The 11,605-nt window shown below is 43.6% G+C and overlaps 1 protein-coding gene across 1 annotated transcript; it reads left to right on the forward strand.

The window, feature by feature from the left end:
* The first annotated feature begins 824 nt into the window (after nucleotides 1–824).
* LOC119273074 (protein LIFEGUARD 2-like) lies at nucleotides 825–7,084 on the forward strand. The gene is made up of 6 exons (XM_037554372.1): nucleotides 825–986; nucleotides 1,410–1,418; nucleotides 3,909–4,125; nucleotides 5,112–5,306; nucleotides 6,357–6,514; nucleotides 6,594–7,084. The coding sequence occupies exons 1-6, from the start codon at nucleotides 825–827 to the stop codon at nucleotides 6,798–6,800; spliced, it is 948 nt and encodes a 315-aa protein (XP_037410269.1). The 3' UTR covers nucleotides 6,801–7,084.
* The last annotated feature ends 4,521 nt before the right edge of the window (nucleotides 7,085–11,605 follow it).

Consider the following 11,605-nt stretch of genomic DNA (forward strand, 5'->3'; position numbering starts at 1 on the left):
GGAGCGAGGGGGTGGGCCGGGCCAGGGGCTGGCCGGCTGGGCCAGGTGGGGGCTTGGCCCAGTTGGGCCAGTGGGGTTTTTCTCCCCCTCTCCCTTTTTTTGTTTTATTTACCTTTTCTTATTTTTTTCTTTTCTGTTTTAATTTATTTAAAATATCCAGACACTTTCTAAAAATGTGTGCACCCCACCATAATTAACTTTGTAATATTTGACAACCCCCGAACATTTTAGATTTAATTTTTGAAAACTTTTATTGTTTGCCTATGTTTTCAATTGAATTTGAACCGGGTTCGAATCAACGTGAGTTTAATCACGGTAACCGAGGTGACGTGACATCATTAGCAGGGATTACTGTAGCTTAATTATCCGGGTGTTACACTCAGCTTCATGTATGCTTGTCTCGATCAAATTTCAAAGAGAAAGATGGCTTGATAGAGGTGAGTCGAAGGGGGTGGTGCTCCGTTTGAGGGCATCCAAACTGGTTGTAGAATAAAACCCATTAACAGTCGCGGCATGGGCGCTCCCTCGCTGCATCCACGTCGGACTAGCTAGCGACAAAAAGAGCGAAATGGTTCGCTCAGCCCCAGCACCCGTCCCTCATCCCCCGATTCCTCTCCCGCTCCCTCGTCTGCAGCCGCCGCCATCACCCGCGTCCTTCCCCGCAGCTGGCGCCCCCACCCCTTCTTTCCTTCCTTCACAATCTCCCCACCACCGAAGAGCTCCTCCCCTCTTCCTCGCCCCAGATCGACCAGCAAGGCCCCGCCATTCGTGGATCTCACCCTCGTCACCGGCCACCGCTGCCGTGATCGAGCTCGTGGTCAGTGATGGAGACGGTGAGCGGGTTGCACCGGTTCGTGATCCAGAGCACCTCCGGGGACACAGATGTCCGAGCCCTCCTCGAGCTCACAGACGGCAGCCTGCAGCAGCAACCACACCTTTTCCTCCCTACCAAAGCAACCTCACCCATCTTCCCTGCCCTCGATGTGGTCTCCCCCCTAATCGGCACTCGCGTCGAGATTTTGCATAGTCGCCGCGGCGGATCCTGCACCTGCAGGTGGTGGAGCAGGCCTACTTGGCCCATGGAGGTTGGAGGAGGCCTTGGGGAATGGGAATGGAGATGGTGACCCAGCGGCAGTGGCGCCGGCAATCCCAGACTGGAAGATCTCCTGCTCTTGTAGTACTTGTTTTCTGTACACCTGCCTTTTGATTTTGGTAAGATTTCAAACATACTCAACTTCTGCAGTTTTTTATCTCGTGAATGCAGGGTTTCATGAAGAGCAAGAAGTAGTGCCAGTGGGATAAGGTGGGTTCCCCTATGCTCCTTTGATTAATGCTTCATTTGTTGTCAAATCTATGGCTGCTCAGCTCTATATCTGTAAGCTGATGACATTATTTGCTTGCTTCTGCAGAACGGTCACGTGAGCTATCAGCTATCACTGCTCTAAGATGAGATTGCGGCTGCGGCTGCTGGTTCTGTGCTTGATGATAATCCTATTTGTGCTTTATATTTTATAACATGGAAAGCTACCAACATAGACAGATAGCGGTAATGCTCGATCGTTTCTAAAATTCCCTGTTATATTCTGCTCGAGAGACGATGCTCATCTGATTATGGGCTGTTACAGTTGGATGAAGACTCGCCTGTTTGACACGATGATGGTATGTGAACCCATTACCTCCATCAAAAGGATTAATTTGGTTACTTTGCTGCAGTAGTCTTGAAGCTGATAGTAATTTGTTGCTGAGGCGTTGACTGTGGCTCCATTGTACATATCAGGAGTCTGGCAGGGCTGCTGTTTACGTATATGGGAATATGATTGTTCATATGCAGAGGAATTGGTAAAAGAGAACAAGCGGCTTGATGCTGGATTTTCTCATGTGTAGAGGTTTGCACATCGAGCAATGGTAGCCGGAGGAACGTAGTTCTTACTCACAAGAGTGAAACACTATAAATTGAACTCTGATAACCGCAACCACGATTACCTTTTGTGCACTTTAATTAGTTTATTAAGCAAAAAATACGTTTCTTGCTACTAGATAATAGTTGCTATATTATAATCACTTAATAAAAATGGTGCTACAGAAACTAAATAGTTGCAGAACTTCTGTGGGGAAATCATGCTGCTAGATAATACATGATTTTTAATAAACTATTGCTTTCGGTAACTTTATATTTCTTATTGTATTTTGTTCATGCCGATTTGGGTAATCATGCATCATAAAATTCAGATTCTAATTACAGTCACTCTCCTCGTTGACACTTGACACTCACGAAACAATGGCTTCTTGTTGAAGCAGCCGCATAGCCATATGCCTCGTGCTGATTCTCCTGCTCGTCATCCTGCAAGAAGCCTCCACCGTCACGCCGGCCAGCCAACAATGTGAAGGACCAGACGATCGTCGATAAATACGCACTGCTTCTGCTTAGAACTATTGATTTATTGCATTGCGGTGTTACCTCTTCGGTATATCTGTGTTAGCTCTTTCTGTTACTATCCATTCTGTGTGCTCTATATGTATTTGTTTTTGGAAACTCAGTTCACCTTCTTTGACGCAGGATTTAGTGGGAGTTAAATCTGCAACAGTTAGTTCTGGTGAAATTGCATATGGTTTCAAAGGATTCTGACGAGGAAGATTTGTGATTTACCCGTAACATGCAATAGTAATTTCAGTTCAGTCTACTTGGCCGCTTTTGGGTTCATTTTGTCAAGTTGATCACTCCTGATCAACTTCTGCATGCTTTATCATCCTTACTATTGCATAAACTGTTAGGATTTGCATACTGAAGAGACAACAATTTCCAGTAAGCTTGTGTTGTGGTGTGTCTATAAATAAAAGACAGGTTCGGACTTATCTTCTGTTGGACATACTTAAAAGAGTCTCGTGTTTATGTTTTAGACTGATTGCCTCTGCATTTACATAGTTGAAAAAATTGATCTGTATTCTGAAAAAATAATCCTAAATTTTTTCATGTTGCTTGTTCGACCTTTGAGTTACAGTACTACTTGAAAAAGGCAATCTGTACTTTGAACTATAATCCTAAAATTTCCTGGTTTCTTGTTCGACTCTCGAGCTACAATTTCAATTGGAGGTGAATATCCTTGTTGTTACATGATTGTAATGCTACAAATGTAATCTATATTTTTCAGGGTATATACGGTTATCCTATTGAGATCCAAGCTCTATTGTAAATGAAATTAAGATGTACTCTTCAAATGCTTAAGCCGGATGGTGAAGGGGAGGACTTCATAGAAAAGGTAGGGCAACGACTACATGCATTAACCTACCATATGAGAAATTACTTTAGGCTTGATTTCCCACATCTAAATAACATCTCTAGATAAAAAACAGAAGAATACTCCCACACTGTTGTGAACATGTCATCATTGTTTAATTTCCTTTTTCTTTTTCTTTTGATCCGACTGGCATGGAAAATGATGATTCACTTTATAATGTCATCTTTTTTTTCTGTATATCTTGCTAAGTAAAGCTTGACTTTTGTTAATTAGGCCAAAGCTTTCACCCCCTTTACATAAGAAAACAAATAACTTGATGCTAACATGAATTAGTTTGCTATCTGTGGAAGAAGAATGTGTGTGAACCCGTCTGAAAATGCTTAGAGAAGTATCTAGGCGCTCCAGCAATACAAGTGCGCACAGAGGTTCCAAACATGCCTGGCACCTTTATAATATCTTTAATTAACACATTAACTTGACTGTGTTAATACAAATTGGATGCAACCTGAATTACATAGGAATCACCTTTATAATATCCCTCATAATTATTCTGTCTTCAATAAATCCAGCACTAGGTTGTTCAAACTACAACATTCCTGAATACTACAGTATGATGTATCACTTCTTTTAGATTCCTCTCATTGGTTCTCTTTATGTTCCCACTACTTTAAGGTTCACTACACAGAAGACTACCTCCAGAAGTGCATTAACCAAGATCATGATGCATTGCCAATCAAGCTTGCAGATGGCGAGGTCTCCGTCGTCTCTCGCCTCATCACAGGGAATGACAGGATGACCACCATCACAACCAACTGGACAGAGTTCCACTGTCGTACAAACATGCATGAGGGTGACATCTGCGCCTTCTACTTCAGACGCAAGGCAAGGTGTACCGCCAATGATCGCGATTATCTCCTATAAATATAATTCATGTATCGTGCTCATGTTTATTGAACCTTCTACCTCTGTTCCTTGCCTTACTTTTGAACCACCTTAATTATCTAGATATCAACATGCTACCTATGTGTTGTATGTGTTTATCACCGGGATTAATTTCCTTTCTTCCACTGTCACTTCTCTTATACTCATGTGCATTGCTGCCGATACATTACAATTTGTTCCTGATGCCTGCATGAAGCCAGTTATTACCGTCATGCAAATGCGTTAACAGGTACGGTGGCCTAATTAGTAGCGCACAATAATGCATCATGAGGTGGCGCCCCAACCACTAGTATGACTGAGAGCCTAGCCTCAACCGGGCTACACTAGGCCACTCGTGCAAGGGGCCAAAATCCATGCGAGCATCCAAAAACATGCCCTTCATGTTGTTGCCGTGTTTTGGCTGGGTTGTCCTAGTGATAGTGTAAGATGTCCTTTAAACACCCCAGTTAAAACTGGTAGAGCCTCACCCGAAAAAAAAACTGGTAGAGCCTACTCAAACAAATAAATTTTCAAACAGGTAGAGCTTTCCCTTAATTTCTTTTCCAGTTCCCATGTGAAAAAGAAACTCGAAAAAAATCGGAAGGAGAAAACATTAATCAGCCACGCGCCCTGGCCCACAGTCGACCGTGCTCGTGCGCGTCAACGGCGCAACGACTCGAAACGCGTCTCCCGCTGGACTCGCTCCACGTACGCCATCTCGTCTCGTTTATCATCGTCTCGCCGCGTACCGGTTTGCCCCAACGAACGTCCCTCTCTCCACCAATCCAATATTCGAAATCGCTCGAGAAAGAAAGCACCATGCAAGATCGAGATAGCCTCTGTCCTTGCTTGAGCCAACGTACGGAGCCGCGTAAGGAGGAAGGAACTGCGAAACTGTAGTATCTGCCTTCCTAATGGGCCCAGCAGGTCTCCCATCCGATCTGCCCATATAAGTTGAGCACCCGAGCCTTTTCGGCCCATCGTCGTCGCCTGTCCCAGTTCCCCTGTTCAATACTGCGAAACTGTTGTATGCAGTGCTGTGCCCGTTGTACATCTACCGCCAGAAGCACCCAGTCAACCTGCTGCTGCTCGGCGTCTTCACCGTGGCCATCAGCTCCGCTGTGGGCATGCCATGTGCCTTCACTAGCGGTAATTGCCTTCCCACCATGTATTCTTTCTGCTCCTAGCTTCTTCTTGAGTCACTCTGCTCTGCTGTTTATGTAAATCAGCATCCTCTAATGCCCCTCTCATTAATTGTGTTAATTCATTACATATTTTCCTACTATTAGCTTTATGTATGGCAATTGGATAGTTTCCTACTAGCTATTATTTCAAAGCATTTTGTTTGCGTGTGGACTGGGTTCAGAGATACCGCCAAATTGCCTTTTATGATATGCTTGTCTGAGTTAAGCATTTGCAATGTTGCCAGCTAGTAGGATTGCGTTTTGAGGTGACATTGCTTTGCTAGTCTCAACTGTTACTTTTTGAAATCAGAAATTAGAAATAGCAGTAACCTTTGCTATTCATAGAACATTGGTTGGATCTTACGTATTTATTTGCTGTTTCTTCCTGCCACTATTTGTTGTATGATACATAGTGATGTGATAGGCCGTTTGGTCCAATAATATGCCAGCCAACCTGCTCAAGCTGGCATGGTTTTGGCAAGGACGTGGCTTAGGTTGCACGACTAGCTTAAAGTTTTATCAAAATAAAAAAGATTCTCACATGATATATCAAACTACTGTGGTGACAAGAAAATAGATGCTTCATAGGTTATTTTATAAAGTTACTTCGTGCATGTGCTGGATAAATCGCATTGGATTAAAGTGATTGAAGATACATAAATCTTTCAATTTAGACAAGTTATATGTTGTCAGGCACTCTGTGATCTGTCATCCATTTGTGTTTGCATCAGCGTTCCTACCACGGCATTTTGGGGTTGTACCAATAATAGTTCTGAGGTTCGTTCTAGCTTGTGCCACATCGCAGGAGGCTGCTGATAGTTTGCTTCTTTTTCAATGTGTCACTGTCATTTACATGAAAGTGCATTATTGTTTGGTCAGATTTACATGAAAGTTTCTTTGGTAAAGAGATGTATGATTTGATAAGAAAGCAATTAGTTAATTTAATTAGTAGCTAATTTGCCCTGTTCTTATATGATATAAAGAAACCGCTAAAATAGTCCCGGCATGTGCACAGGCAAGGTCATTTTGGAGGCAGCAATTCTTACAACGGTGGTTGTCTTCAGCCTGACTGCTTACACTTTCTGGGCTGTAAAGAGGGGCAAGGACTTCAGCTTCCTTGGTCCTTTCTTATTTGCTTCTCTCATCATGTTGCTCGTCTTTGGGTTCATTCAGGTCAGATGCGGTCCATTTGTATCAGTCTTCTCTATTCTTATTACAATCAATACTGATCATGGCTTGTCTAAATATGCAGATCCTCTTCCCGCTGGGCAAGCTTACTCACATGATCTATGGCGCGCTGGCGGCACTCATCTTCAGTGGCTACATTGTCTATGACACGGACAACATCATCAAGCGTTACACCTATGACGAGTATGTCTGGGCCGCCGTCTCGCTCTACCTTGACATCATCAATCTGTTCATGGCCTTGCTCACCCTGTTTAGTGCGGGTGACAGCTAAGTGCATCGCCTTTTCACCTGCTCACGAGTCCTTGACTTGAAGAACTGTATAGGCGCTTATTAGTTTAGTTGAGTTGATCCCTAGAGAGGAAACATATAAGAAAACTGACGTGCGTCGGTTCTATGGATGGTACTGTAGATGTGATGTTGGGTTTAGGGGGTCTTTGATATGCTGGATTGGTGGTGTGCTGCTGCGTTTCTGATATCATTTGTATGGTCACGCGACTTCTGGACGAGGACAATATTGCTTCCCAGCACCTAGGAATTGGTCTCATGCCGCCGTACATGTGGGTAACAGGTTTGAATCAGGACAAGTCAATAGGTAATGATTTGGTGGTGTACGTACCTTCAAAGAGGATGTTCTTGTAGATTTCATCCAGTTAAGCTTGATGTTAGCACTGATAACTGAGGGACTATCGGGCGAAGGCGTGCGTCGTGCCCGTCGGTAAGCCCATACATGTGCTTATTTCTTTTTTCTTATGAGAAAAAAGGATTTGAAAGAGGGCTGCCGCTGTGGGAATTTTTGTTTATCTGGTGGATTCATGCAAAGCCATTGTATGTTTTTTGTTTTGTGCATGCGTGCGGGGGTCCTTGTTGCTTCTTTTGTCTAGGTTTTTTGTATGGCTAGTTGATTAGTTTGTTTTCTTCTTTTGACTGAACTGATACGATCATTGATCACATAAGGTTACATGGATAGGAGGGATAAATAAGATCACGCCGTGCTTGCGCCTGTTATTGGTCTGGTCGTGACTTATTTTGTTCTCTTGTTTTGCAAAATCACGTGAAAACACTGTAGTAGACAGGGGTAAAAGTTAGTGTGAGAGGCTTTAAAGTATGTACTTCATCTTCTTGCAATATACAATCTATGCATATGGCATTTTTCTAGAATATTTTCAAATGCAGCAAAGGTATACCCAGAGGTGCAGATCTATTGTGCATTCTAGTTATATAGATTTTAAGTGTGTCGTGATCAAGAAAAAAAAACCGAACTGCCAAGGTATAGGTGGTTTGAATGTTCAACTAAGAGGGGCATGGATCTATTCATATATGATGTATTTTAGTTTTTTTTATAATTTTGGTTAAGTGAGGGATAAAAAATGTAGTTAACTTTATTTGATGGTAGCTTAGGATTAGAAATACGACTATTGCTTTCCAAATAGCTGTTTTTGCATTAATTGTGGCTTCCTCAGTCTTAGTAATTAGTGTACCCCTTGTGTTTGCTTCTATGGTTGGTCAAATAATACAAATGTTGTTCTTTCCAGTACATCATTATGGATTGGACTAGTCTTTCTCATAGCTATTCTGAATTCTCTCATTTCTTAAATTGCCTAGAAAGCGCCGAGAAACAAATGTATTTCAATGTACAATACTACCTCTCTCTCAGTTTACAGGGCGTGCGCGTGCCCCTAGGTCGTCAATTTGACCAACCTAATACATGTTATATATTACAAAAAATATATCAATATAAACTTCAGATGTTCTATTTTCAAACTGTATAATTTTTGTGTTATATAGTTTATATTAAGGTGACAAAATTGACAACCTAGGTATACGCGTAGGACTTGTAAACTGAAACGCAGGTAGTATGTCAGTGGGAAATGCTTCGTTTCGTTTATGACCAAAAGGTAATGATACAGTACAAAATTAATATGCCTGAGTATTGGCTACATAGAATTAAGAGATGCACCATAACAAAGTTGAAGATAATAATTAGAGAGGACATGAAAAGGATTATTCTGCTGCCAGTTCAGGATTCCAACATAAGGAAATACTAGCCATGCCCGCGCGGCGGCACGCCGCGCCTGTTGATACGTTGTGTGAGAAATTCAATATACGGTGATATTAAACTTTATCTCATAATTATCTAAATAACTACTCAGTTTTTGCTTGTTCACTTTTTTTTAATCGCATGGAGGATGTGGGAATCTTCATTGACTGACTTGTATGAAATGTTGTAGAGATTATGTACCAGTAGAAAGAGGTTCTTGCAATAAATATCTTGCTATGAAGTTCATATGCCCCCAGTGTAATGATAACGGCGGAAAATCTCATCCTCTTTTATGCTATTTCATAAAAAAAATGAAGTGGTAATGATAGAAGGTAGGAATAGAAGTTTCAGATGACTGATCCTTGTCTCTTTCTTTAGCAACATTGAAATCCTCCTGGACCTTTAGGAATTCAGACTTGTGTAACAACCAGACCATATAGGAGTCATCCTAATATTGATCCTGGTCGCAGCTTTATGTTACCGGAAATTCAGACGGAGAAAAAAAGAGCAGTGTAGACGGCCGACCAGTAGCGACGCGCGGAGAGCCAAGGAAAAGAGGAACTTTTTTTTTGCTGGGAGGAAAAGAGGAACTTGCAGCGGCAGCGTGCGGCCAACGCAATCCGTAATTCTTAACCTGGTTTGGTGTGGACGGTGGACGTGATTACGTGATTTATTTCCAATCCGTAGATGGATGTCTCAACCAATAGGCTTTAAGTACATGGATTATGTGTTTCTTGGTCAATGAATAGGCTTCAAGTATATGGATTATGTGTTTCTTTGTCAGCTAATAGGCTCCGAGTACATGAATCATGTGTTTCTTTATAAAAAAATGTTTTAGGCACTATGTGTAAAACTATTATATAGAAAAAGAAATTTTCACGATGCTTAATAGGAAATGTTTGCGTGCGGCGTGCCTGTAAGACAATAAGTTTTGGGGAACCAGCACAACCCTCTAGGGGTGGCTTATCTCATTATATATAATGGTTGTGTTACAATATGTACCATATACGTACATATGTACAGAAGCTATACATAGTCTAACACCCTCCCTCAATCTTAGCCACTTTCTAAAGAACTGAGAAGGGTAAGATTGCGCCTACAAGCCTCAAACTGTGGCAGCGGTAAAGGCTTAGTGAAGATGTCTGCAAGTTGATCCTTAGATGAGATAAACTTGATCTGGAGTTGCTTCTGTGATACACGTTCCCGTACAAAGTGATAGTCAACTTCAATGTGTTTCATTCGAGCATGAAATACTGGATTTGCAGAAAGGTATGTAGCACCGATGTTATCACACCAAAGAATAGGAGGCTGTGGTTGAGACAAACCCAACTCCTGAAGCAAAGACTGCACCTAAATAATCTCTGCAGTAGCATTAGCCACAGCCTTGTACTCAGCTTCATTACTGCTACGTGACACAGTAGCCTGTTTCCGAGCACTCCAGGCGATCAAATTAGAGCCAAAGAATACTGCATAACCCCCCGTGGATCGCCTGTCATCTGGGCTACCAGCCCAATCTGCATCAGAGAAGGCCGAAAGGACCCGAGAGGAAGTCGGCCGAATATGCATACCAAATGTCAGGGTGAACTGAACATAACGAAGAATGCGTTTAACAGCAGCCCAATGAGTATCTCTGGGAGCCTGAAGATACTGACAAACCCTGTTAACAGCATAAGAGATATCTGGTCTCGTGATCGTCAAGTACTGAAGTCCACCAACAATGCTCCTGTACTCTGTGGCATCCGCAGGAGACAAAAGCTCACCATCAACAGTTGTTATCTTGTCGGTAGACGACATGGGTGTGGTGGTCGGTTTGCACTTCAGCATGCCAGCTCTTTGTAACAACTCCAAGGAGTACTTCTTCTGCGTAAGGACAAGACCAGTAGCACGAGAAGTGACCTCAACTCCAAGAAAGTAGTGAAGCTTCCCAAGATCTTTGACCGCAAAATCAGCACCAAGAGAGCAGACAAGAGCATTAGCAGCATACTGAGAAGAGCTGACAAGGATAATATCATCGACATATACCAAAAGGTACATAGTGACTTCTGGCTTCTGTAGAAGAAATAATGAAGTGTCAGCAGTGAACGGCACAAACCCATGAGCACGAAGGGCAGAGGCAAGGCGGGCATGCCAGGCACGAGGAGCTTGCTTCAAACCATATAGTGCTTTGGAAAGACGACAGATATAGTCAGGACGATCAGGATCAGAGAAACCAGGCGGCTGTTTCATATAAACCTCTTCCTCCAAAAATCCATGTAGAAAAGCATTCTGCACATCAAGTTGACGAAGTGACCAACCACGAGAAACAGCAATGGAGAGAAGAAGCCGAATAGTGGTAGGCTTGACGACAGGACTGAAGGTGTCCTCATAGTCAAGACCATGACGCTGCCGAAAACCGCGAGCAACAAGTCGCGCTTTGTAACGCTCAATAGATCCATCCGAATGCTTCTTCACTTTGAATACCCATTTTGAGTCAATAACATTTACCCGTGGTGGTGGAGGAACGAGAGTCCATGTCTTGTTACGAAGAAGAGCATGAAACTCCTGCTCCATAGCCTCTCGCCAATGTGGAATGCGCAGGGCAGCCTGATATGAGCGAGGCTCAGAAGATGGATCCGCAACAGCAGCAGCCAAACAAGCAGCCAACCAAGCAACTGTACCATCCTTACGTTCCTTAGGTTTGAAAATGCCACTGCGACTGCGTGTATGTGGTCGGGACACAGGAACCACCGAGGTCGATGGAGCAGCCTGCAACGGGCTGGAGGACGGCGACGTTGACGAGTCAGCCGGTGACGAGGAGCCAGTCACGGTAGCCTCGGACTCGGTTGGCGAAGAAGGCCGACCCACCGGCGAAACCGGCAGAGCAGACGAAGCAGCTGGCGACTCCAGCATCACAGACCGGGCCGATGGCGAGGTCGGCATAGTGGGCCGTGGCGCGGCCGGTGTCGCGGGCCGATCCGCTGATGAAGGCGACGTGAGGACCCGAGCCGCGGGCGAAGACGGCGTGACGGGCCGAGCCGCAAGCGAAGACGGCGTGACGG

The sequence above is a fragment of the Triticum dicoccoides genome, chromosome 3A (assembly GCF_002162155.2).
Source record: "Triticum dicoccoides isolate Atlit2015 ecotype Zavitan chromosome 3A, WEW_v2.0, whole genome shotgun sequence".
In the NCBI taxonomy this organism is placed as follows: domain Eukaryota; kingdom Viridiplantae; phylum Streptophyta; class Magnoliopsida; order Poales; family Poaceae; genus Triticum; species Triticum dicoccoides.

What these genes read in the sequence shown, in the direction of transcription:
- LOC119273074 (XM_037554372.1), top strand. Translation starts at nt 825, where the DNA reads ATGGAGACGGTGAGCGGGTTGCACCGGTTCGTGATCCAGAGCACCTCC. An exon ending in CTTCAGACGCAAGGCAAGGT is followed by an intron (nt 4,126 to 5,111) that starts GTACCGCCAATG and finishes TGCCCATATAAG; the next exon opens with TTGAGCACCCGAGCCTTTTC. An exon ending in TCGTCTTTGGGTTCATTCAG is followed by an intron (nt 6,515 to 6,593) that starts GTCAGATGCGGT and finishes CTAAATATGCAG; the next exon opens with ATCCTCTTCCCGCTGGGCAA.